This window comes from Anastrepha ludens, chromosome 4 (genome assembly GCF_028408465.1).
Source record: "Anastrepha ludens isolate Willacy chromosome 4, idAnaLude1.1, whole genome shotgun sequence".
NCBI lineage: Eukaryota > Metazoa > Arthropoda > Insecta > Diptera > Tephritidae > Anastrepha > Anastrepha ludens.
In genome coordinates this window covers 51,048,836-51,076,094 of record NC_071500.1, presented here as the reverse complement: position 1 = coordinate 51,076,094, position 27,259 = coordinate 51,048,836, and the positions used below count along the sequence as shown (strand labels likewise).

Sequence of the window (27,259 nt, the reverse complement as noted above, 5' to 3'; positions counted from 1 at the left end):
TGTTCGTCCTTTATTGTAATTCCCTTCTTAAATAGCTACATTTTATTTCAGTAATAGTACATTAATTCATTTTGGGCGGGTATGTTTATACATACATATAGACATATGTATATATGTATGGTGTTAATACACGATATCATTTTATATGCTACTAGTAGTAACGACACAACTACATATTCCAAGTGCATACAGGGTGTATGCAGTTATAAAGCGCGTTGAACGAAAAAACCGCTTATGATGCATGAAGATGTATGTTTGTATGGGATTGTGGAGATGAAAAAGAAAATTTTGTTCAAAATTTGGCTCAAGAAATGTATTTTATCGTATTTGTTTGCGTGTGTGTTTTTAAAAAAATAAGATATTAGTTCATTTTAATATATAATTCATAATTTAAAGTTTCACTCAATATTTTATATGCCTCAAACTGATTTAACCATAAATTATATTTTCCAAATTTCGGTATATCTAATTGTTGTTGCTAATTTACATAGTTGTCACTTATTGCACGAAGAGGCTCACAAAAGTGCTTCAAGACCGAAAATTGTCTACCAGTGACGTGAAGTTGGATTTTCTAAACTCGTCGCCCCACATTTCGCCACAAACATTTAACACAACTATTCAACTCTGCACACACCCTTTATTGTTACTTGCATATGCGTACGCACTTTCGTTCATTTCACCTCTGCGCAAAAACATATAAAGTAAATTTAATACAAAGAATATAAATTATACTCATATTGGCTTGTTTACATTTTTTCTCTTCTTTGCATTCCTGTATCAGCAGATTTAAATATAATAATTTCAATCTTGTTGCTTGTTTGTTTGGGGCAGAATTACAGTTGCACTCCATGATTGACTCTTTAACTTGGCTTCGGTTTCTCGCAACAGCAAAATACTTACTGCACTGGCCCCAGAAATCCTATTATTAAAATACTTTTTATTCAAACAGCCGCGCGGAAGGCCTTTTTGCTAACGTCAATCGCGCAATGCACCTATAATACTGCGTTTACGAACAAACCCTTGTTTTTCGTTTAATTATTCTATACGAAATCGTGTGTTGCTCGTTTTTCATAATTCCAATAAATTTTTTATTTATTATAATTTTTTTTTTTTTTTGGAAATATTGTATTTCGATACTTCAAAAGATTACATTTCGTTACATTGTTTCAAACAAGGAAACTTGCTTACGAATGTTGCAATGCCGTGTTGCGTGCTCTTCATCAACATTCATGCAACATTGTATTTTTTTATAGGTGCAATTTGATCCGACAAACCCTCCTGTACATGCATAAACGTTGCAACATGCGCTCTTATTTACATATATGTATGTATGTATTTACATTATAGTGTTGTTGTTGTAGTTCTTCTTCCCTTCGCTTTTCATTTACTACTATTTTCTGTTTCTAATCACGCTCTATATATATTCATTTATTCCAGTTTATACGAATGGCTAACTGTTGTTGCTTTTTTTTGTTTTTGTTTTTTTTTTTGTGTTGTTTTTTGCATTTATTTATGTGTGTATGACTATTTGTTATATGTAGAATACCTGTCTGCGTACAGCGACCATGCGTTAGTGCATTTGCGTGCTTATGTTTGAGTATGTTTATGTATATGTATAGTATGTATGTATATTGATTATAGTTTTGTATAGGTATAGTTTTAATTCTAAGTTTATACATGGGCGGTACCTCAACCTTTGGCATGACGCTTTTTGGCGCGTCAAATGAAGTGTTTCGCTTGCAGTGCGATGCGTGTCTTTGAGCGTTTTCTTATATATATATACTCGTACTATAATATATATGTATTTATAGGTATGTAAGTAGATACGTATGACAAACGTATGTGCATATGCATGTACGTGTTTCTTGTATTGTATTCATGTACCAGCACAATTCACGAATGTTGTTGTTGTTGTTGGCGCAATCTCAACAGCATTACTGGCCTATGTTGTGTTGGTCATCGCTGTAGCATTGCACCCCACATCATTGACGCCGTCCAGCGATGTGAAACTGTCTGTACGTTTTGTATTACCAACCACAGCAGCACCTTTAATACTCTCAATACCTTCGATATCATTAATATTCGCCGTTGCAATTGTGTTGGCATCATCATCATCAGTTTTGTTTCTGAAAGCAATGAATGCAGATAAATGATGTTAAAAACTATCGAACGTTTCTACAGAGACAAAACACCAGTTCCAATTAATTTTTTTTTTTTTTAACATTTTAAAACCAGAAACCAAAAAACCGTAAATAGAAGATATTTTTTTTTATTAATTTAAAGTATAGAAATATTTAAGTTGGGACGAATTCGAACTTTATCGAACGAAATATCAATTTCATTTTTGGCTTTCAACATTTCTATTATACCTATGAGAGCTGAGCGTTCACATAGATAAGGCCTATAATTAGGTGTGTGCCAACTTGGTTTTGATGTTAAGATATGCAGGTATGCAGGTTTTGGATGCACACCTTACTTGAAAAGCTTTGTGGTTTTTTTAACTTTCATTACTAGCTTTGACGGGCATTTTGTAATTTACGTTTGACCTATGCTAATAGCGGTCGCCCCTCGGCAGGCAATGGCAAACCTCCGAGTGTATTTCTGCCATGAAAGAGCTCTTCATAAAAACCATTTACCGTTCGGAGTCGGCTAAAAATGTAGGTAGTGTACGCGCCAACTATTTTTTTTAAATTAAAAACAAAAAATTAAACAAATTAATTGTTTTTAATTTAATTAGGTTAGAATTATATTTGGAAGCATTCGACTCAGCACTAACAGTCAGACCAGTATGCTATTGAAATTTTACTTATAATAATTGTACTATTTGGGAAGCGCCAGACTGGTACTTCAACCATTTCGCCTTGCAATAATGGGAAAGTAAAAATAATAATATCAAATATGATTTTATACTAAACTCTGCGAGCGTCGGGATCACAAACTATAAGCGCCCAAAGCGAATAATGGTTGTAGTACCATAAAGAATTAAAAATCGAATTCCTTTTTCAATTGTAATAATCAAACAGAAACAATATTACTCTCTGATTTTCCATCATTAGCTTTCGAATACATATACCACCAAACACTTTATTACATAACTAATTGGAACTATGCCTTGCCTGTTCGATAGAAAAGCCCTAAACACACAATGATCTAATCTTGTAAAGCAACGAGTGCGTGTGTTATTGAATATATAGTTGGAGTTGGCACAGGCATTGTTGCGATCAATGATAGAGCATTCGAAGAAAGTGAAATAAGGAGACGGAAAAGCGCTTACAATTTATGTGTATTTTCATTTTCGTGAACATCTTTGCTACTTGGGCCGTTGGTGAAGCGCAGCTTATTAATTTGCGACTCGCATTCATCATCACACTTGTCATCGGACGCATCCACCGCGCTACCGCCCAGCGGTTTTGTCCACATGCCTTCATCATCCTCATAGTCATCCTCTGAGTCCTGCATGACCGATTGCAGTGTACGCACAAGCGAAGTGGCCATGGCCTTCTCATTCGACACATCTACATCGTCGTCATCAACAGCATCCGTACCATCGGCAAATTCGCCAATTTCTTGCGTTACCAACGTTTCATTTCTCTCTACATTTGCGTTATTATCATAGCCTGTTTCGGATTTACTGCCTGTTGCAACGGGACGGCCAGTGCCACTCAAGGTTGTACCGTTATCAGTCGTATTCTGCTGTTGCTGATTACCAACCCCAACGCCGCTGCCACTATTGTTGCGATCGTCATCATCGTTGTTGCTATTCTCTTTAATCGCAGCAGTTCCAGATGTTGTGGTTGCCGCACTAATCAAACTCTCCCCTAAATCATTGGTGAACGAACTAAAATGCGAATCGAAATCAGCAAAATTATCCGAGCTAAAGTCGGTTGCCCAAGGTGTAGAATTGCTATTCGCAGTTAGATCGCTGAATGGATCCATGTGATCCCACGGGTTGTTGGTTACACCGAATGCTTGTAGTGCTGATGTTGAAATGGCATTTTTGCCGAAGAGCGATGAACCGCTGCCACTGCCGCCGCCGCCGCCGCTGCTGTCACCGCCAGCATTGTTTTCATCGTTGTCGTCATCATCGTCGTCTATATTGCGACCAAACTGAAACAAATTAAGGTCGTTTTCGGCGTTATGATCGTTTTCGAGCAGATTATTGCGATAGATGTCATGTTCAAGCGCAAAAACTATGTCCTTTTTTTTAGATTTGGTGATGGTGGTTGGCGCACATTTTCGAATTGCGTTCAGGACACGACAAATAGACAAAGATAGCAGAAAGTGATGAAAGTGAAATGAATACATAGAACTACATACATAGAACTACTGTGACTATAAATTGGATAAACTACTACTCTCACTCTCTCCACTTTTTCTCAATAACGAAAACAATGTTAATTGATGTTTAAAAAAACAGTGTATTAACAACAAACCGGACACTTGAGAATAAATGGTTTAAAATGGTAATAGCTTTTATGTTTACAAATGTTTAAGCGTTTTTATTGACTATTAAAAGAGCATCTTGTGAAAAATGTTTTAAGTGACATTACAAAATGATATGAAAATGAAGTGTTAATATGTGTTAACTGTGCCTGTGCATAATTACAAAACTCTTGACTAAAATAATATTTTACAAATGCTGAGTGCATTGCATACTATGAGTCGCAAATGGATTTTTGCACCTTAATAGAAATAATCTTTCAATTAAACAATATAACTAACTTTGCATGCAATGCTACTAAAATAATTGCTAGTTGAAATGAACATTTATTCTGATACAATATAATTTTTACGATTCGCTTAAACCAATTAGAGTTGAATACAAAACTATAATTTGCGACTTAACTATGCAATACAATTACAAACTTTCAACATGTATGGCTTATTAATGGTACGCAATCCTCTTATACACACTAAATATGTCTACGTACATGATTTGCACTCATGACATTTGCACCAATTAGATATAACTTACGTTTGAACCGGAATCACTGAAGCCAAGGTTATTGCTGCAATTAATTATTAGTAAGAAATAAGCATAAATTATAACAATGATTAGGTATGCAGTATAAAGAACTTACATCATATTCGTTGACATCACATTTGATGACATTATGTAATCCCAAGTACTATTATCACCCAGAAAATCTTTTGGTAAATGTTGACTGTAGTCACCCGCTTCATGAGCGTTACAATTCGCTAACATTTTACTTTGTGTGGCTAAGGCCTTTGTAAGATCACCATCGGTTGGATTTATTATTGATTGCCACAATTTTAACTCAAACTCATCACTTAAATTACTCTCAATTAAGGCACCGATATGTTTAGATTCTGATATACTATTCGCAATATGTTTGAATATTTTAATTAAATGTCCCATATAGCCGAGGCGACGGCCCTTTTCGGTTGATCTATTAAAAGAAAAAGTTATGTTACATTGAAAGAAACGTTCAGCAATAAAAAATTCCAAAGCATTTACTCCATGTCTGTGTTTTGTTTCCAGCAGTCAATTAATTTTGAAATTAGCTTGCACTTTTCAATCACCTGGAAAAATCAAATACGTTTCTTTTTCGTTTGTTTTTTATAATTTGCATATGAATAGTACGCACGTGTATTTGTAATACGGACGGACCAGTATCGGTGTCAACTTTGGTTTTGTTCTGCTTGTTTTCTGCACTTTCTCTGTCATCAACGAAATCTGGAACAGGCGGCTTTTCTTCATTTTCTGCCGCCTTTTCTACAGTACCATCATCCGTTTCCATGGCGTTAACATTTGATGTGGTATCAATGTTTTCTAATTTATCTTCGTTTATTGTTTCGCCTTTATCATCGGGAATTTGTTCCTCCGTTTTCATTTCAATATCTTCTTTTTCTGAAGACTTTTCATCTTCCTTTTCAACAGTGTCGCTTTCATCAGTAGCTTCGTTGTTATCAACGTCTTTTCTATTATCAGACTTGAAAACGAAATCGAAAAACGAGGTATGTTCGATATTATTTTCCGTTTTATTGAAAGATCCATCATTTCCTATTGTACTGCCTTGCATTGAATTATTGTTTTTTGATAGTTGCGTATAAAATACTAATTGAAGACACTTTTCGACTTCGCTGTGCAAAAAATTATTCCAACAATATTGCTTGAAGAGGGTGAGAAGAGTTTCAAAAAAATCCGTTTCACAGACGCTTAAGTAAACCAAAAATTAAATTATGTTATTAACACACAGTAGCATTTAAAAGACTACTTAATGAACTCACGTATTCAAAATCTCTTCGTTTTTTGTCTGCAATAATACTGTAAAAATACGGCAGATTTGCAAACGTGTCATCCCAAAAGGCTGTGATAGCTTAGCTGCTGTAGTCACTATTTCTGGTTTCTGGAAATTATTATGGATAAAAAAAAATGATTGACAACTAGAAATACATATTTATGTCTCAAGGCATTCACATTTACATTCAGTTACTATATTTGATTACTTTCTCAAACCGTTTGGTATTGGTAGCCCTTATTTATATTTTTACCAACAAAAAAGAGACCAATTTAATTAACCATATCGGTTTCGTATGATATTTCGCAATTCCTACGAGTGTCGGAAATCATGGAATGTAAAAAAAAAATTACTGATAAAGTTGTTTACCTTTCGGGAAGATAATACCGAAAATACATCAGCTTCTGCAATACTATTATTTTTAATTCCTAAACTTATTCCGTAATACAGAATATCTTCTTATGATAAGGATGTGCGGGTAATGTAGTAACTTTTTGTTGTATTGATACTTACATTTGGCGGGTTTCTGAGTAGCTCATTGAAATCTTTAAGACGTGGTGCAATGACACGGATCACAGTAGAGAGTATTTGTTCACTACACTCCTTTTCACGATCTTGTATGATTTTCATACGATCTGAATTAGGTTCTTCACTAAAATAACAGTGCATTAAGTTAATAAGCGATTAAGATATATAATTAAACATTGAAATGAAGTTTGTACATATATACTTACGTAAACACCACAGGTTTTAGAAGAATAAGTACAACCGATATTCCTGATACGATTGCGCTCTCTTGCGCGTTTGGTTCCAAAATCACATTCAACAAGGCTTCAACATTTCGCTCACTCTCGATGGATTTCAAAATTGGATTCGAACCATCGAATGTGGGCTCAAAAGTGTCGTTCTCCTGCTCCAAGTAACGCATGGAACGACCTTGCTGTATTAAATCACAGAGGAATTCCGCAACATTTGTATGTTTGTCGGTTTCTTGAGGATTACCAATTATTGCAATCAGTCTCTCTACAAGTTTATCTCCAGTGAGCCACTGTAATTTAAAGCATGGATGTATTAATAGGGAAGCTGTTTTATTGTATGTATATAGCGAAGGTGTAACTTACTTCATATAAATTCCTTTTCATTTGACCACCTTCTACATCCCTCATCATTTGCATTATTAAATCGGGTATGACGGGTGTGAAAAAATGCTTACAAATCAAATCCAAAAAATTATTTTGCGACTTAATGTATTCCAAGAGTTTTAGGCACATTTGTTGATACAAAAACCAATCTTGTTCAGCCTTTTTTGTGAAGAGCATACTAAATGTTTTGCTAAAAAATGACGATAGCAAAGGATTCAGCGGTGGTTCGTTTTCCAGATATGAATAAAGTGTTTTTAATATATCTTCATCTGACAAAAGCTTCTCATCTAGGGACGGTAAACCACTGAGAATTACAAACATGTTAGTTTTTCAGCCATTTTCGCATGGTAAATTATTAAATTTTTAATACATACAACGTTAAAATTTCACAAGCCATATTTGCATGTCGATATCTTTGTGCCAAAGGTAGATTCTCAGATGGTTCTGTTGTAATGAGTTCAACAAGGCGCTTTATTACATCAGGACGAGTGAAACTACAAAAGCGAAAAAATAAGTGTTTGCATATTATCACAATCTTGAATCAGTGTGCAATAATTCTCTTCCAAAGAAATCACTAAACTCAAATAATAAATGAGTTAAAACTTACTAATTAACAATAGTTTTTTTTTGTGATCTACACTCCAGTAATATGTCATCATCGTCCAGAAATTCCTCCACTGTAACGTTCTGCAAATAACATAAAATATAATAGTAACGGAACTTCTACGGAAACTTTATTTTTAATGAAATGTATTCATTAGTTTATTTGTTGATGTCTTCACATCTTTGTCGGCTATGTGGAAAGGCACACTGGTACAACAACAACATACTCATACTCATAATGGAGTTAGAATATGTAGCAATGATTGAGCACTGTTGCGTGTGCACTAGCATGGAAACATAATATCTTGATTATTTCCAACTCCCTCCAAAGCTCATCAAGCCACACAACATACGTGAAGTAATTGCCATTCGACACATACATATATATGTACATACGCAACTCACCTCTTTCTCCAGCAGCGCCTCTATATTCTGTGACGGTGTATAACTTTTGTCCCAAAACATTTTTGATTCACCTTTTATCCACGTCCTACTTTGAATTTTCTACGTCGTTCGTTTGTTTAGTTACTGATACTTTGAAACTTTTTTTTTGTACAAAATAATTCTGAAGACTTATTTTTTTAATATTTAATAATATTTAAAACACGTCTGGCACAGCACTGGAAGAAGAGATCAATTAAATATTTTAATTTCAAATCATAAATGTGGACTCCGAGCAGCCTTTCAGAGACGTTTTATTTCTTGCTGTCGATTGACTTTCAACCTCTCCTTCACCACAGCATTTTTTACACAGATTTACAGAAATGCATTTGATGTATCACCCGAGTATTTATATTGTTTCACATATTTTTCACAAAACACTCTGCGCAAACAATTCGAATCTATTTCCAAGTCTTTTTCTCAATAAAAATAGAAGTTTTTAATGATTTCTAATAAGATTTTTGTTCCAATGAGCTGCTGAAAATTTTTTTTCATTTCTTCAATTTGACAGCTCAACTGCAAGAAAAAGTATTACAACAGCGCACTCTTTCGCTCATATACAAGTGATTTTTAACTGTCAAATTAGCTATAAAATCCAACTGAAAATAGTGTTGATTGAAGGTTCAGTACTTGTTGCTTATATTTGGGATTAATAACAACCGGGTTTCTTCCATTCCGCGGTTATTTACTAATAAACGAAATAATATTTACATAAAATATTCTACATGGAAGTTAGGTGACAAATAAATCGCAAAAATAAATCTTTATTCGTTTCAGCATTCAGAAAGTTATTTCTACTTTTTTTACACAATTGATTCCGAGTAACCATATATGTAAATATATATTTCGCAGTAACCCAAATCACATCCCTAACATTTGCTTTCATTATGCCAACTCAAAGAACAGATATTAACGTTTAACAAATATGTTTCATAGGGCAAGGAATGTTAATGGAACTATCACAATGCAGCATTTTATTAATACGTTTTTTTAACCCGTAAAGAAAACTAAATAAACACAACACACAGTCCAACACGTCTCCACGTTTAAGATGGAACTTGTGAGGTCATCTCCACGAGATATATCCTTGTCCATTGGCATCACATTTATCCGCTTTGTAACTCACCCCACACTTTAGTCAACGAAGTCTAGTAGCACTTTCGTGTGTTTACCTACAGTTCTATTAGTGAATTAAATATTTTATTTCTCTTCGCTTCATTAGGAAATCCGCAACTATAACGTCGCCACGGCGAAAGTTTTCGTTTCTTTGCAAAGTATTTTCTCCGTTTGACAGTTCATTTATTCATCCTTTTTATTCTTTGACTTTCGGTATAGCAATCATGTCTACCTGCTCACACATATTTGTCATACACAACTGTAAGTTGCTATAAAGCAGAGAAGTCGAAAGAGGGTGTTCATTATTTATCAGCGTCGGGTATCGATAGTTTATTCTATTTAAAAAATTGTATATATATTTAAAAAACGAATATCATGAATTCACTGAGCACAATCGTTTTTATAGGTACTGGAATGAAACATAGCGGATGGCTCGAACTAAACTTCGGTTAGATGTAATCAATGTTGTTCTCGCCATCAGGCGCTCTCTACTTCACATCATGTGCCGGTGCCTTCATCAAGCTCACAATCGGAACATCTAAGCCTCCTCGGATATTATCAGAGCACCATCAAACCCCCCAATGTAATGCGGGCCTGCAGCTAGCAATCTTGAAAACGGAGGCGGTGCCTATAAATTCACGAGGCACGGCAAAAAAGGGCTATGAGGAGTATGGTTGATGGGCACGAAATATTTTCACAGAAGGTGACTATATATCTCAGAGTCATGGCAATATTTGACAGCAGTTGATTTTAAAGCAGCGGCTGCCAAGGAAACGACGTATATCAACTGTGACCGACTCTATGGTATTATACACAGCTGCGATATGGGCTGAGGCCAAACATATGTAGTCATATGCGAGAGTTGGTCCGTATCCATAAATGCAGTAAGCAACGCACCGCATGCGCTTATAGAACGAAATCGGGCGACGCAATATACGATGCGCCAAAAAGATACCAGTTCGAAACCATGCGATGAAGCTGTATCATCTATATGGAGTTTAAGGAGTGAAAACTACAGTAGCAGAAAAAGGTACAGAAAGAGCGCATTGATGGTCGAATGCCAAAGAAGATGGGAAGAGTAAAATCTCAAAGGGCAGATAAAAAGGGAACCTTGCGTATCGACTAATATCTAACTCAGATACTCACCGGACATTTTCGGACTATTACACATATTGCGAAGTTTCACTTGCTCCAGAACCACTTATGAACGCATGGTGAGAAGAGTATACTATCGATGGTATACTCTCCATACACCCACAGAAAAGGAACCTAGGAACATGTTGTGTCAATAGACATAAACACGGCTCCACCTTGAAAAAATATTAAAGCGGTTCCATGGTAGACAGTAACCGAGGAAAAGGAATGTTATAATAGACCTCTTATTTTGCTATGCGTTAGCAAGTGACGAATAGATAAAGCAACTGGTATAAATAAACATATCTTGGTAACGCTGGACTAGATTGCCTTAAATTACATGTGTTTGTAAGATAATGAGTTATACCAGTTTAATGAGGTATAACCATCGCTAGCGGCAAATCTTACTCGATAACTTTGTTATTGCGTTCACACGCAAAGTTTTTGGCAAGTTAAGCCAGCAGAGAAGCGGCGAATAGAAGCGCCTTTTTTTGTTGCTTTCGCATGCACATTTTTCGTCAAGTTAGTCGAGCAGAGAAGTGGTGAATAGAAGAGGCGTAGCGGTAGTTGGAGCATGTCCCACAAACCACTGATGCTTCGTCCGTGTCGTCAGAGCCCATGAATAAACAAACAAAAAGAAGGGAATTACTTGTTTGTGAAGAGGAAAAGTAGGCGAATGGAAACAGTCAAACACAAGATATTATACGCACCCAAACACACTTTCTTGTTACGGCGTCTTCCGCCTAAAAACGCAGAAAAACTGCTTTCACAATTTAGCACACGGCACTTCGTCTAACTTAACTGAATTCACATTCATTGAATTTTCACAATCATGCAATTTATTCTCCTTCTTTTGTTTGTTTTCTATTGGAAAGGGATCTGACGTCAGACTTCTCTAAACCGCGAGCAATAGTGTAACTATTTTGCGAAGGCTCCGTAAACGGTGTGATGATAAGCTGTTCGAATTCTGAATAAGAAATCGATTAAGTCGATATACTTTGCACATTTCCAAAACTATGCGAACAACTCTGATTGATTGCCAAGTTCAGAGTTATTTATAACGAAAACACAGCAAATCAGTACCGGGGCATTAAATATAATGTGCAAAATCAAAAAATATACTTTTTTGTCATTTAATAAGGGCTTGCGGTAGTGAAAGCACAGATTATTATATAAGGTAGTTAGTGGTACGAAGAAGAATGTACAAAGTGACCAGTGAAATCTATGAGGAGACCAACTACAACCCAGTCAAGGCTGACAACGGTAGAGTATTGTCCAAATTCCAATTTAAATATCCGCCAGAAGATGATGATACAACAGCTTATAATGGAGTCATTTCCGACGAGGATGGTGACTTAGTTGTGCGACGAAAATCAGTTTCTGGTCCAGGAGGGTTGATTAAGATTGAACATTCTGAAGCTACCGAATTGCGTTTGGTAGGGCTGCAAGTTTGGCGTGGTGCATTGCTATTAGCTGATTATATTTTTCATAAAAGAAATGAATTTCGTGACAAGGTTGTGCTTGAACTGGGTGCTGGTGTTGGTTTAACAAGTATTGCTGCAGCGATCTATGCGAAAAAGGTGGTATGCACAGATGTGAATGTTGGCGGTATTTTAGACTTAATACGCGAAAACATAAAACACAATTTAGTACTGCTTCACAAACCTAATAACATAGATGTGTTGGAATTTGATTTTCTAAAGCCTGTACAAGAATATTATCCTGCACTTTTGGAGGCTATTGATATTTGTGATGTGGTGGTTGCAGCTGATGTTATTTATGATGATGACCTAACCAATGCATTTATACGTGTTTTAGATGTTTTGTTTGAGCGCGGAAAATTATCAGGAAAAGATAAAACAGCTTATATAGCACTAGAAAAGCGATATGTTTTTACACTGTCGGAGATGGACACGGTGGCGCCAATGTTCGAATATTTCTTGAAGCAAACACTGAATAAACCGTGGTTGTTTGAATATATTGAAACAGATTTTCCACAATATTTCGATTATGATCGTCGCAGACATCTCGTACTGATAAAAGTAGTGCATATAAAATGAACAAAGAAAATAGAAAATTAAGTATATATTTGCTTAACATAGAGTAAAAAAACAACAATTGTAATGAGCCAATAACCGAAGAGGTTAAATAAATATTATATAAGACAGTACAAAAACTAAATATCCGACTTTATTTGTTATCGGTTAAATTGTTTTGTGCATTTTTATCTCTAATTACAAGTCCTGCATTGCTAGAATAATGTTTTCCAAAGCTGTGCGTGCATCAGTAGGAGGGAATTTTTTTAAAACTTCCATTGCTGCCGTCGTGTGTTTGCGCTGTAAAGCTTTGGTCTTTTCCAGACCCGGCCCAGCTTGAATTGATTTGTGTATCTTGGCGTAGTCGATATTTTCTACTGATACTCGCCCTTTTTCAATTTCCTCATACAGTGAAGGGTCGTATTCAAGATGAAATAGAACTGGCGCGCTTACCAGACTAAATGTGGTATCTGAAAGTGATATAAGTCATAAAATGTATGTATTAGATGGAACAAAAATTTATTACCCATCGGTAGTGTACTACTCTGAAAGGGCTCGGCATCTAAACATGCCTGCCATGCCAACGACAAATGCTTGCCAAAAAGATATGCTTGTCGTTGCATATCTTCGCTTTGCCCGGCCAATTTTAGAGCACCCTGACATGCTTTACCAAGCAGACTGCCTGCGTTTAATATATTTCGACATTCCCATTCCTTTTCTGGAATGCCCATAACTTTAGAGATATTCATAGGTATCATAACATCATTCACGTCGAAATCTATGCTTTCTGTTGTTGTTGTGCCATTGGCTTTAGGTGTTTCAGTTCCAGGTTTTTTTGGTAATGGATTATTTTGTTCGTCACGCTCTCCAATGAATTGCGACTCCGAAAAATCACGAACTGCGGAGGAAATTAACTCCACCACTTCTTGATTGCGTAGGTTAGCTAATTCAGCGCTTGAGTGACCAAGTAGATAGTCCCCAGTGAGTAAACCGATTTTGTTACCAAATGCCATGTCTTCATAAGAGGCTGTATCCTTCCCCGCCTCTGATGAAGGTTGCAAATTTACCAAGCTCTGTAATTGCATATATGTAAATAATAAATTATATGCAATATTATCAAATCATCATCTCACATTGTGCACCAAATGGGAGATTCGAATCATTTCTGTGACTTCAGCCAAAGCGCGTTGGGAATGCAGCACTCCGGCGCTTTTATCTTGCTCCATATCTGGTACTGAAGGTGCATGACCAGCGGCCTTTGATATCAAAAGCACAATTAGGCCCCAGGCTTGCATTGTGTTTTTACCATTATAAAGTAAATGCCTGGAAGTACACAAAAAATAATAAGATTAAACCAATATAATATGGTTTGAGCATAATTACTTTGCCGTCTTAAGTAGAGGATGATTGCTACCCACTAGTTTCCGCAGATGTAAAGCTACATTAGCGATTTCATCACTCAAAAGCCATCGTAAACTGAGGAATGAGGTGGGGTAGCCTACAATACGTTCTGCCTCGCTGACAGCACGATTCCAGTCATGTTTCGGAGGCGTTGGCTTCGCTGCTGACGTTGACGTTAATGCACGTAAATTGGGTTGTGTAAAAGTTAAAGTGAAAGCAGGTGCCAAAGAGCGCAAGCGAAACTGATATTTGCCTCTGCCAACCTGTAGGAGGCCTGTTTGGATAGATATACGTTTCCACATTTTGCACTATATATATTTTTTTTCGCCTAAAAGTTAAGGATTAACTCAAGAAATTATACTTTTAGCATAACCTCTTTGTGCCAGTTTACTTTAAATTTTCTTCAACGACTATGCGTCAACTTAACTTGCTGCGAAGTGAAACTCAAGTCGTCGTTGCTGTTAGTTAGAAAGACAGCACACGCAATCAATCTGTTGCCTTTTTGTTGAGAAATTCGGTTTGTTTACTTGATGCTTTGTCTTGTGAGTCTTTACACGAATTGGTATCACACACCTTTTACACATTCTTTACAACCGAAACCGGTTTGTTGAAATTTATAGCGCATTTTTAAACAAAAAACAAAACAAACAAGTCAGCTGATTGATAGGTTGCCGTTCTGTTGGGTTTATTAATTTATATTTTTTACGAGATTTCGGAGAAATTTCATATATTTATCAACACCAACTTGGGCTGCTCACAGTTTGTTATAGAATGTTGCAAGACACATCAACAAGGTAGTAGTGGTATAGCAAATAAAAAATATTGGGGCACGGTTTAGTGAATTACCTAAGGATTCAAACAATTTTTAATTTTGACTACTAGCAAGAGAAATTAAGAGTTCAATAGATTAAAATCGGTTTTAAAGATGTATTTACTTGTAAATTTCGAAAATAAACTTACATAAATAAATTAAATTCTGCCTTAAAGCAGTCTGTTTATCAATAATTATTTTAATTATACTATTGGTTATTACCGTAATTTGCTAGTCCATGACCCGGATGAAAAAATGGGTCAAAAATACTTAGTATACCTATATATGTTCTGTATATTCTATAATCCAAAAAACGTAGCGTAATTCTTTTAAGCCATTAAAAAGTTTTTAACACAAAGCAACATTTAAATGTGACTATGGTTCTCCCAACGGTTCGAAACACATGTGGTATAAATGTTGCTACAGAATTACTTACCGTTATATAAGTGACTAATCTTGTTATTTTCTTTTGCTTTTGTAACTTAAGAATGTAATGAAAGAATAAATAAATAAAATATGTCTTCAATTATAAATTTATATTGTGTTTTTAATCAATTTAAAGATATTTGTAAGGTGCACGCAGACTTTAGATGTAGACTGGTCTAACTCTTACCCGCTGTCTCGACATGTAGACGCTGATCGCATGCAAATAATCTCAGTCGATATAATATGAGTGGATACCGCTCATTGCAGGTCTCATGCGATAAATCGCGGGGTTTATGGCATGAGGTTTGTCGCATGCAATGAACGCCCGCTTTGTGGTGTCAACATTATAAAATCAAAAGAAAAATTTAGGAATGAAGTATTTCTTCTAACCCCATTAGCTTATTTAATATTTTTAGCGCACAAAGGTAGCAAATATATTGATTTACTGACATTTTTTAAATTTTCCTTTTTTTTTGCCCGAAAATACAAGTAATTCTTTGTACGGAATCTTGTTTTGAATGAAAATTGAGAGATAAAATTTAAACGTAAAAAATACATCGGCGATAATTTCTCCGCATGAAACTGACAGCTCGCATACGATAGTTCATTGCAAGGCTAATTTGGCATTTACACAGGACAGTTTTACAAAAACAATAGCAGAGCATTCACAAGCACAAAGCAACAACTCCTGCTTCCACTTATTTTCACTTGCCGAGCAGCGAAATTCTCTAGCGAGCAAAAAAGGGGCGAATCGAAAGCAGCAACTGCATCATAATTAACATACAAGAATATCAAGTACAGAGCAAGTTCGTACAAGCTGTACCTCCTCACAAAAGCCGGAACACGTCGCAACTAACTGCATACTTATGTATGTATATATGTGGATGAACATACCTATAAATCAAGCTGAAAAGCTGATAATACTACAGCATAAATCAGCAGGTAACTGCAAAATAATCGCTTCGCAAATAGAGGCATAACCTGGCTTATGTGAGCTGACCTCCGCCAATACACCCGAACAAAAAGTGCGGGTAGCGTAGTACACATAACAGAAGTGAAACTTTCAAGGCAGGCAAAGAAAGAGGGAGAGAGAGAATGAGAGAAAGAGAAAGAGATATATCTAAATAAAAATAGACAAAATTTACAAAAAACGGAGAAGGGTCCACCGGTGTAGGTAAACGCCGGACACAAACCGTGGCAAGAACGCGCACTACTCCGAGCGTTTATTACCCGCACAAACGCAGCGATTCCAGGATCGCAGCAACGGCAAAAATTACCACAAGGCAATACCAATAAATCCGACTCCGGAATGGATAGCACTTTATAAGAAAGCACTAGATAGGAAACGGAAATAAGTGCCAAAAAGTAGGCACCAAAAACGCAAAAAAAGTTGGGACCAAAAAACGCCTCAAACAGTAGGCACCAAGGGAATATAACGGCAAAAAGTAGGCACCAAAAATATATTTCCTTCAAGTTTGCATCAACAAGCAAGCGCCAAAAAGTAGGCAGTGTTATTTCTCACAAGGAAAAACTCAGGAAAAATAGCCTAAAGCGTATCTAAGATATATATAAGGTATATCTCTCTCTCCATTTCCTCTACCTTATAATCTTTTTTCTCTCCCACTGAACGAAAATGCCCAAAACGTTGCACGACTATGAAATTTTGCTCTCCATTCTCGCTCGGCCAACGACGCCTGAGAAGTTTCACTTCAAAAAGAACCTATTTTTAGAATAAAAAAGCTAAAATATTTCAGGTTTGGCTGTTGGCTAAGATTACGTAAAGAAAATTAAAAACATTCATTTATGAAATAATTTCAGTGAATTTTTTATTACACTTAGCCTTTGAACTAGACAAAAACGGCGATCGTAGACATTGTTTTTAACACTTCTTCGCTTGTCTCATGAGAGTTGTAGAGTAAAGCGTGCGAATAAACCTCCAGAAAATGATGCTACTTATTTGAGGTTTTTTGACTGGAATGGCTCCGGGGCTCTAACATCTTGAGAGCTCTCAAGCTATTTCTTAGTCCTTTGGTTTCTTAGCTGGAAATTGGGTTGCCAAAAAACAAATTAAAGGAAGTTGTAACATTAATTCAGAAATTGTCTGGAATTGTCCAGATTACTGTACATGTGCATGGCGTATCGGCTATTTTAAAACTTGCAAAATGAGCAGTCGAACCTTGGCGGGCCTTAGCGAGTCTCCTCTGGCGGCATAAAGGCTTTGGTTTCGCAGCCTAACCATTTTAAGATAGCAAGCGCTCTGTGCAGATTATACAATATGTAATCAAATACTTCAGAATGGAGAAGTGGTTAATAATAAGTGCACAGCTTATAAGCTATTGATAGCGGTAATTTGTGTGCAGTATATATATATGTACGTATATACATACATATATGCCGCCAGTGTAACCGCAGTTTTTTTTTTTTTGACTAACATTTGTTGGGGCCCGGGCTCGAAACACAAAATTACATAAAATATTTTTGTTTTGTTTTAATAGCGGTTCCTCCTCGGCGGTAATGGCAAACCTTCGAGGGGAAAAAGCTTATTATAAAAACCATCTGCGCTGCTGTTCGGAGGCGACGTAACACTGTAGGTTTCTTCATATGTATGTGAAACAACTTCATCATGCACATTACAAACTGGACGAGGAACTCGGCTAAACAGCCAATAAATGATGTAAGCGCCATTTACCATATATGTATATGTATGGGTTTACAAATTCATATGTATGTACGAATGCATGTATGTATGTAGGAATGCCAAACAGTAGAGTACTTAAAGGCTTTGCATGTTTCGATTTATAGACAAAGTATTAAAAGTAAGTATTGCGTTGAAAAAATATTTATGTGGATTAATTGTATGGGATTTATCAGTGTTTATTTGTGACTGTTCATGCCAGCGATATCTCTCGCGCAAAAAATAAGCTATCTCAACAAATCTTGATAATATGTGGCACATAATCGGCTAATAACCCCACCTATCTACCATATAATTGGTAACAGATTTTTATTACAGTAATTGCTGAAAATTGGTTAAGGCGTGCAAAAGTTTATGCGAATAGGTAAAGTTTTTAATTAACATTTACCAGGATGAAACTAAAAACGTTTCTTCTTTTTATAATTTAAACAATTCACAACTTCCGACCAGTTTCGATCAATCATTATTTGGGTAGAACCCAGATTTAGCGAGTAAAGGTACGTCTACAAATGCAGTGATTGGCAATTAATCCAGAAAAAATAATCTCCTCGTTCACATATGCCAGATTAGGTGCAAAATTGACAGTCACCTGTCAAGACTGTTTTGAGAAGTTTTTCTTTATACAAATTGGTTTGGTGGAATATTCTAGAGTTTTTGGTTTATTAACCAAACAAACACACCAACGCATTTGTCTAAGCAAAGACATTTTCTTCACATAGCTTTTATTTCAAAACTATATTTCATGGTACAAATAATTGTATATCATTCAGAAGGTAGATTGGTGCTTGAGAAAAGAAATTTAATCAAATTTCAAACTAGTTTAATATAAAGCGAAAAAATCCATTCAAAAAATTACACTAATACAAATGGGAGAACGGAGTACAAAGGCTTCCGAAATGGAAGCTTTATTATTGATATTGAATTCAAGAAATACAAGAATGAAGCTAAAGGTGAATATGTAGATGAAGAAAAGGATAAATGCAAAGATGAAGGTAAATCTTAATACTTGATATAAGAACAAAGATGAAGGTGAATATGTACATAAGGACAACAACAAAAGTATAGATAACACTAGTTGAATTATGATGTTGAATAGACATAACATAAAAACGATGCGCTTAATTAGGACATGAAACTCGAAAAACCCGTATTGTCCACTTTTGAATACAAGCCACCGACTTCATTGCCGGAAACCAGTATAGAATAATCGTCAACGTATGAGATTAAAGAGGAAGATTTAATTTTCATGAAAGCTATGGAAAATGCGGTAGGTGGATTTTTCTTCTTGCATGCATATGGCAGAACTGGAAAAAGCTTTTTTTAATCCATTAATTTTTGCTTCGAACCGCACTCTCAAAATGACAGTGCACATGCACTTGCTTCATTTATTGCATCATCATTGCGGTGTTATTGGAAAGCGGTCAAACTGTTTGGTTACTTTGTAATTTTACATATTGTATGTTCTAAAAATTTTTCATTTTCAGATGCCATATGCATTCAGGTGATTTTTTTTTATCTCTTCTCATGGTCATGTGACTATCTTTCATCGCGCAGTATGCCTTAAAGCTAGGTTAGGTTGAAGCGGTTGTCCAGTGTAGGACACTCTCAGGCTCATGGCCCATTGTGATGCCGCGTGGGGAACTATCCCTTATCCCTCCTGACATCAATGTGTACTTTTGAAGAATTTCATAAGATCCTTAATTTCGACAGAGCCGAGATCTTCTAATTCATTAAAGAAATGCCCGCCCAAAATGGCGAGTCTACGTCTGGATAGAGCAGGACAGTGACAAAGAAAAGTGCGGGCTTGTCTCTTCCTCTTATAGACAACTTCTGCAGAAGTAATTTATTTGCACACCCATTTTCTGGGCGTACCTACCGATTAGGCAGTGCTCCGTAATAACTGGAGTCAGTTTGCCAAGACCATGCTTATCTCTTCTTAGCAGAAGTTCCGTGCGTTTAGCATTGAGAGTCGGCCACATCTGTTGGGCGATTTTACAAGTGGATTCATTACGCCATCTTTCATTCGCTACTCTTACAATTTCCTCGCGGATACGTAGTCTACATGTTTGCAAAGGTATACCTATATCACTGTCCATATACTCTTCAGTCAACTTGGTACCGAATCTCGCTAGTTCATGGGCTCTGCAGTTCCCCTCAATGTCGCAATGGCCAGGAACCCATGCTATCATTAGGCGAAATGACTCAGCCATCTTGTTAAGAGATGCGCAGCATTTCATGGCTACCTTTCAGGTTGTCGACTGTTTTTTGAGGTATTTTATCGCCGCCTGGCTATCAGTGAAAATGTAGATACTAGCAAAATCTGAGATGTTGCACACAATTTTGATATCAAACGAAGCTCAGTATCTCTGGCATAGACCCCATCGCACCAAATCAATCAGATCATCTCAGTTCTTACACGCAATATTTTGTGTGTGTGTGTGTTTTTTACTTTTATTGGATTAAGTCTGACACAATGAAAAACTTGGTGTGTATAAGAATTAACCGACTTTCAATACCAATCTTCCTTGGACCAGAAGTCATATAATAATGTTTACTTGAGTATTATGCGCGCGGACGGACAGACATGGCCGAATCGACATACAACCATTGCGTTAACAAAATTACCTATTATATCGTTAGACACAAGTGCGCGCGGGTAGATATATATATTGTGCTATTCTCTATGTACGTATTGTCTATCATAGTATATTCTTAGATTTAAAACATCTATCTGTAGGTAAAAAATAGTCCCTTTTATTCTCGTATATTATGTAAGTAAATGTTCTGCTCAAAATATGAATAAAAAATCAATAGAGTTTTAAATGTAGAACTTTTTTTTTTAAGAAATATGTGGTTCACTGTTATGTACATGTATACATTGCTCTGTGTTCTCGCACGCCTCTCACTGATCAACTTATGAATATACGCACACATCTACATATGTTACCTCTTTCTTTCTATAAGGCACAGATGTTCACGTGTTGCGAGCACATAGAGTGTGCGATAGCCAGCACACGATTCGAACAATTTTGCCTACTTGAGTAAATAAACATTTTTAATATTTATAGCAGCAAGTGTATACATATATGTATGTATATATATAAACAAAGGCAAGTGAAATCTATATCAGCTAATGTTATGTCTTTGAACTTGCCCTAATCACTAACGCGAACTAGATAGCACTGTCGTTTGCTGATGAGAAATTAATTTTTCTTCCCAACCAAAAAACGTATAAAAGGCTGAAAATAAATGAGCACCTAAACAGTTTTTAAAATATAAAGTGCTGAGTGCGAAAATCGCATGACGCAATAAGAGTAAATGGTTAATCACTTTGAAGCACTCTCACTTGCTGGCAAGCACTATGATAAGCGTGTTTATAAAAGGCAACGCAAACGTTGGCGGCTTTTCAATTGTATTTCAGATATATCGCCAAGCACATATGGAATTTTTTAAGCAAATATATTAAATTAAAGAAATTCTGCAATAGTTTGTATTAAAGCAAAGTTAATTAAAAATAAAAGATTTATTAAGTATAATGTGTGGCATATTTGCGATATTTTCAAGAGATGGCCAACCCTTGGCGCCAAAAGTTTACCACGGCAGCATGCATACTGCGCGCGAAATAGCCTACCGACAAAGTGGCAAGCAACGACACCGCGGTCCGGATGACACAGGTGTCAAGGTGCTTCCCGAGGACGGCGTAGTATTGATACATGAACGTCTAGCGGTTATATGCGTACACACTGGTCATCAACCATTAGTTTCGGAAAGCGGCAATACACTGGTGGTGGCGAATGGTGAAATTTACAACTACCTTGAACAATCAGCGGAAATAGCAAAGAAGCGTGGACATTACAAGCCCAAAAGTGATTGCAATGTGATTGGTGAATTGTATGAGATCTACGGCGAGCATCTGTTGGAGTACATCACTGGTATGTTTGCTTTTGTGCTCTACGATAAACGCACGAAAAATATACTCATCGCGCGTGATCCTTTCGGCATAATACCGTTGTATATTGGTGAGGATGTAGATGGTAATATATGGGTTGCTTCAGAGATGAAATGCCTTGTAGAGTTTTGTCCGAAACTGGAACTGTTTACACCAGGTGAACTGCGTGTGGGTCCATCAAATAACCTGCAGCGTAAGAAATATTTCAAGGAGTCATGGATCGAACATATACCCACACAAGAAGTGGACTTGTCAATACTGCGCTCTAAATTCGAGTCGGCTGTGCGCTCACATTTGCAGTGCGATGTGCCTTTTGGGGCGCTGCTTTCAGGCGGGGTCGATTCCAGCCTAGTAGCTTCGATTGCGACAAAACTACGCCGTGAAAGTGATCCAAACTATCGGTTAAAAACTTTTTCGGTAGGTCTGTGCAATGCGCCTGATTTTAAGGCGGCGAAGTTGGTTGCTGACTATATTGGCAGTGATCATACTGAAATAGTTTTCGAAATAGAAGATGCTTTAGACGGCATACGTGATATCATCTACCACTTGGAGACATATGATGTGACAACCGTGCGCTGTAGTTTACCAATGCTGATACTGGCGCGTTATATCAAAAGTACTGGCATTAAAATGATACTATCTGGAGAAGGGGCTGACGAAATATTCGGCGGATATTTATATTTCTTCAAGGCGCCAAATACTGAAGAATTCCACAAAGAGCTGGTGAAGCGTGTCGAACAAATCAACGTGTCCGACTGCCTGCGTGCCAATAAAGTGACGATGGCCAAAGGCTTGGAACTGCGTGTGCCCTTCCTCGACACATCCTTTGTAAACTATGTGATGTCAATACGCCCGGATAATAAAATACCAGGCGATCTCAACTGTTTGGGTAATCAGGCAAAGTATCGCGTTGAGAAACATATTCTACGTGCTACATTCGCCAACAATTACCTGCCGAACGAAGTGCTGTGGCGACAAAAGGAGCAATTTTCCGACGGCGTGGGCTATGAATGGATTGACAGCATACGCCGTGTGGCGACCTCACACATTACTGATGAGCAATTCGCGACAGCCCCCGAACGTTTCCCCATTAACACACCGACCACGAAAGAAGCTTTCTATTACCGTACAATTTTCGAGGAGCAATTCCCTGGCGAAGCAGCAGCGCAAACCGTGAAGCGTTGGGTGCCACGTTTGGATTGGGGTTGCCCCGAAGATCCATCTGGACGCGCACAAGCAGTTCACCAAGTACACCACTGAGGTGCAGGAGCAAAGAGTGAAGACTGAACGCTAACAAGCGTTATCTACAGACGTCGTGGCGGCTGCAATTCCTATTGTTTTGTTTATACAATATTTTGTTTTTTACTTGCAGTACAATTGAAGTAATTTTAAATACAATATATGCATATATAATATACATACATACATACATACATACATATGTTTGGTGTGCATATTATCGTCGTGAATATGCCGCTTTTATAGATATTGTTAACTTGCAGACACCCGGCTTTTTTGTATATAAATTTAGTACTGATTATAGTTTTGCCTATAAATAAATTGCTATAAATATATGTGTGGCATTATTTCTCTTATATGGAATTAAATAGAACAATTTTAGAAGCATCAGAGGAATTCTAGCATTGTCGTCAAATGTTCGTCGACAAATGTTTGATACCTAAGCTGGTTATATCCGCTGGTGTAGCAAAAAAGCAAGGGCTAAGGTGTCTGAATCGCAGCCCGGCGAGAGTAGGACAGCCGAGGAGAGATAGACAGCTACTGCAGAAAGGACTCACACAATACATAGTCTCACCGCATGGATAACTAATAGACAATGTCCAGAAAAGACACTCTGAAAACTCGAGAGCCGGGGCTTTTTTCAGCTTAGAAGGAGTCATCGAGCTTAGAAGGAGTCATCGCTCGACAAATTTCGAGCACACCAACAACGAGTCCAATACCATAATTGTCGCTTGGCTGTCGGAGCAATTGTTTGCCGACCTCACAGTAGTTACACAAGTAAGCAACACATCTATTGTGTCTTTGATTACCTGGAATCCTCCAGTGGTCCAGCAGCCTGAATTTGAGCTTAAGGGAGGTTTTTGCAAAGTATGTTATAATGAATAAAATTTAATAATGTTATATAATCGAAGCTACTGGTATAACTGGAAAATATAAAGGGAAAGATGTACGCCTGCCTCGAATTTCTTTGATATCTACAAAGCCACTGGAAAACTATTTCAGTCTTATTTTACATAAATCTCAAAATTATATGCATATGTACTTATACTTATAGGCACATCTGTATACAGTTATGTATGTATATCAATTTGGTTTAATTCTTTTTTTGAATTTGTAACAAAACACGCTTTTGCATTCGCGTCTCTTGTTCAATTTGTGTCTCTTCATTAAATATTTTTATATAGTATATGCACATGAACATATTCAATCAGAATCGTTGTATTTCAATTTGCATTGTGTAGCCAAGCGCGCCGAGGTACCTATTATTCCATATACATACACACATCGGAAGGTGTGGCCAATAACAGATCGTTAACCGGCTCTTACCGAATTTGAAAGAAACAGCTGCTTGACTGATGTCACCGGGGTCATGGCCGGTGGATGATAGATTACCAAGGTGAATTGACTAACAGTTACTTTATTTTTCGCGATTTCGACAAGTCTGACATTAGGCTCCTTTGTAATTCAGAACAAACAAAAGGAAGGGAAATTACATGTTTATGCATGGAACCTGGCGACACAGCGAATTCAGAGGGCGCAACCTTGTATTCTATCATCCTTGATAGATTACTAGGCCTTCATAGGCCATAGCCTTCAGCTATGGTCAAAAACGAAATTGAGCGAATAACTTCGGCTATCACTATATCTATACCTATAACACACCACTATTTTTTTACAAAGATATAGTTCATACCACAACAAAAAAAGGATAATGCCATACTTCAAACTTTGAATAAATATTTTCTTCTATGCTTTCAAAGTTTTGATCAGATTTTTTCTGGGCTTTGAAGTTGAATGAATTAGAATTTAACGTAGTGGCATGTTTCAAGTGACTACGAACACAGTTGATTTTTAACGTTTTTTTGTTCGCTAAGATGTCACGCCTTTTATTCCGAACATGCTTGAATTTTTAACAAAATATTAACGGTATTTGATTTAATATGTAAAGACAAACATTTTTATATATTTTTCTAGGCGCTCTGAATTCATGAATACATTATTTATGTATTGTTCGTAAATTACACAGCGGTTGACTAGTTTGCAAAGTATTTTAAAACCATTTAACTGTTTATAAATAAAAAAATATATGAATAAATTCTAATTTTTTCGGAATGTTTGAAATAAAGAGATTTTTTGTTTTTGGCTGCACACAGACCCCTGCTGTTGAATTTCCTGTATTTAGGGCATGCTCATGATTCATTTATAGCCATAGCAGAATGGGTTAGGGCGTGACTACCATTCGGTAGGATCCGGGCTCAAAACCCTGAGCATGAAACACCAGATGATAGAAAAAGGGTTCTCTGATAACGGTCGCATCTCGACAGGCAATGGTAAATCTTCGAATGTGTTTCTGCCATGAGGAGGCTCCTCATAAAAAAATCATCTGCTCTTCGGAGGCGTTATAAAACTGCACGTAATTCCATTTAAAAAAAATCATCAAGACGCACACAACAAATAGAAGGGAAGCTGGACCAAACAAGCGCAAAAGAAAAGCAGTGGGTTAGTAAAGGGATAAATGAAATTCGGATTCTTATTCACCAATTTTAAGAACCTTGAAATAATTTAATTTTCTATCAAATTATTCTGCTAGAGATTTTTCTTTATCAAAATCTAATTTAAACTTTATTATAGATGAAGTAAATAAACATACATATAAAGAGTGGAAGTTTGCAGCCCAAACAAAAAATGCATTTTATTGTAAATAAAACTGAAAAAATATATTTTCTGTACAATAATGTTTTTCTGTCATGAATACTTCATTATTAGGAAGTTTTTTTGTACTTTTTAATACTACTTCTTAATTGACGCGATAACCGATTAGCGGTTTTGGCCGATTTTTAGAAAGCGCGCCAGTGGTTTTTCTCGTGCTAACCCAGTTGGAAACACCAAGTGACGCCAACTGATCTTTCGAACACAGAGAAGCCGTTCTTCTCCTCTTTCAGAGTCTGAGCGTTTGCATCAATTCAAACTTACACAACTTTTAATAAGTGGAGCATTTTTTAATATTACTGGGATTGAAAGTTTTGACTCCAACTTTAAAAAAGATCGCCGTTCGGCAGGAAATGCCAAACTTTCGCAAACTTACTTTAGGACCACTCCACATATTGGAGAAGAAGTGATCCGCAAACCTCCTTACAAATATGAAACATTTGATTTCATGCATATTTATTTATTTTTACCTTCAAAATATTTCCCTAGAATTGGAAATATTAGAATATAATTGAATACAAAAAAATAAATATTTCCTCCTTGACCTTAGGATCTTTTATGCCCTCTCTTCACTATACCTCACCCAAACCAAGTACTCTCAGTAAACTCAGTAAGGAGTTGAGTTGGGTGCGTGTATGTGTCGTCGGGTTGTATAAGGCCGAGTAATTTACTTTTTTCTTCTATGGCATCGCATTCGAGAAACAAGAGTAGTTGACCGTATCCGGAACCTGTGCAAATAGCTGTGCTGTCAGTATTGGGAATGCTAGTAAGAAGTTTATTAGATGTTTAAATCTCTTTTAACTATACTCTCATAGTAAGGACTTATCGTAGCGTAGACCCACAGGTTTGTGTCTGCTTACGTCTCGTAGCCTGACCTCGTCACTGCCTTAATGGAATGTTGTCCCATGTAACAGAAGAAGGGCTCAGATTCAATTGGTTTCGAGGCCGCAGTCTCTCTAGCCAATTCATCTACTTTACCATTCACGTATGTATGTACCTTTAATCCCTGGAACCCACATGAGACGAATGTGATTGCGCGTGTAGCTAGAGCTGTCCGTACTATCAACAGAGTAGTTCTCAATACCCACGCAACCACTTCGTAGATTATCATTGACCTAAATATCATGCAATAGATCCACAACATAATTCTTCGCGAGGCGAGTTTCTTGGACATCCTAGATTATAACAAGAAATTTAACTTCGCTGACCATTTCCATTGCGACCGCATTCGTAGTAATTTCGCTCCAATAAGTATTTTCTTCTACTGAAAAGAATGATAGCCATATTGGAGGGG

General features: G+C 36.7%; 4 protein-coding genes across 11 annotated transcripts; 2 read left to right on the top strand and 2 right to left on the bottom strand.

Annotated features, from left to right (window-relative positions):
- Positions 1 to 1,454: 1,454 nt before the first annotated feature.
- On the bottom strand, positions 1,455 to 9,741 carry LOC128862270 (serine/threonine-protein phosphatase 6 regulatory subunit 3). 8 transcript variants are annotated; one of them, XM_054100808.1, is made up of 14 exons: positions 9,576 to 9,741; positions 8,414 to 8,628; positions 8,013 to 8,092; positions 7,780 to 7,899; positions 7,385 to 7,709; positions 6,998 to 7,311; positions 6,777 to 6,915; positions 6,253 to 6,371; positions 5,610 to 6,180; positions 5,480 to 5,544; positions 5,082 to 5,411; positions 4,976 to 5,009; positions 3,275 to 4,197; positions 1,455 to 2,126 (listed from the first exon to the last, which is right to left on the bottom strand). In XM_054100808.1, the coding sequence occupies exons 2-14, from the start codon at positions 8,471 to 8,473 to the stop codon at positions 1,943 to 1,945; spliced, it is 3,264 nt and encodes a 1,087-aa protein (XP_053956783.1). In that variant the 5' UTR covers positions 8,474 to 8,628; positions 9,576 to 9,741; the 3' UTR covers positions 1,455 to 1,942. The 8 variants fall into 8 exon arrangements, with proteins under 8 accessions (XP_053956783.1, XP_053956788.1, XP_053956784.1 ...); XM_054100813.1 differs by having other exon boundaries at positions 9,626 to 9,732; XM_054100809.1 differs by lacking the exon at positions 9,576 to 9,741 and adding an exon at positions 8,701 to 8,976.
- Positions 9,742 to 11,709: 1,968 nt separating this feature from the next.
- On the top strand, positions 11,710 to 12,880 carry LOC128862269 (methyltransferase-like protein 22). The gene has a single exon (XM_054100805.1). The coding sequence runs from the start codon at positions 11,899 to 11,901 to the stop codon at positions 12,757 to 12,759; it is 861 nt and encodes a 286-aa protein (XP_053956780.1). The 5' UTR covers positions 11,710 to 11,898; the 3' UTR covers positions 12,760 to 12,880.
- LOC128862268 (all trans-polyprenyl-diphosphate synthase PDSS2) lies at positions 12,770 to 14,873 on the bottom strand. The gene is made up of 4 exons (XM_054100804.1): positions 14,119 to 14,873; positions 13,869 to 14,058; positions 13,262 to 13,808; positions 12,770 to 13,205 (listed from the first exon to the last, which is right to left on the bottom strand). The coding sequence occupies exons 1-4, from the start codon at positions 14,436 to 14,438 to the stop codon at positions 12,934 to 12,936; spliced, it is 1,329 nt and encodes a 442-aa protein (XP_053956779.1). The 5' UTR covers positions 14,439 to 14,873; the 3' UTR covers positions 12,770 to 12,933.
- Positions 14,874 to 21,247: 6,374 nt separating this feature from the next.
- On the top strand, positions 21,248 to 23,591 carry LOC128862267 (probable asparagine synthetase [glutamine-hydrolyzing]). Its single transcript, XM_054100803.1, has one exon. It carries the CDS (start codon positions 21,604 to 21,606, stop codon positions 23,275 to 23,277), a length of 1,674 nt encoding a protein of 557 aa, XP_053956778.1. The 5' UTR covers positions 21,248 to 21,603; the 3' UTR covers positions 23,278 to 23,591.
- Positions 23,592 to 27,259: the final 3,668 nt, after the last annotated feature.

What these genes read in the sequence shown, in the direction of transcription:
- LOC128862270 (XM_054100808.1), bottom strand. Translation starts at nt 8,473, where the DNA reads ATGTTTTGGGACAAAAGTTATACACCGTCACAGAATATAGAGGCGCTG. An exon ending in AACGAAGAGATTTTGAATAC is followed by an intron (nt 6,181 to 6,252) that starts GTGAGTTCATTA and finishes GGTTTACTTAAG; the next exon opens with CGTCTGTGAAACGGATTTTT. An exon ending in TCAGTGATTCCGGTTCAAAC is followed by an intron (nt 4,198 to 4,975) that starts GTAAGTTATATC and finishes TCTAAAAAAAAG; the next exon opens with GACATAGTTTTTGCGCTTGA.
- LOC128862269 (XM_054100805.1), top strand. Translation starts at nt 11,899, where the DNA reads ATGTACAAAGTGACCAGTGAAATCTATGAGGAGACCAACTACAACCCA.
- LOC128862268 (XM_054100804.1), bottom strand. Translation starts at nt 14,438, where the DNA reads ATGTGGAAACGTATATCTATCCAAACAGGCCTCCTACAGGTTGGCAGA. An exon ending in CCTCTACTTAAGACGGCAAA is followed by an intron (nt 14,059 to 14,118) that starts GTAATTATGCTC and finishes GTGTACTTCCAG; the next exon opens with GCATTTACTTTATAATGGTA. An exon ending in TCTCCCATTTGGTGCACAAT is followed by an intron (nt 13,809 to 13,868) that starts GTGAGATGATGA and finishes ATGCAATTACAG; the next exon opens with AGCTTGGTAAATTTGCAACC.
- LOC128862267 (XM_054100803.1), top strand. Translation starts at nt 21,604, where the DNA reads ATGTGTGGCATATTTGCGATATTTTCAAGAGATGGCCAACCCTTGGCG.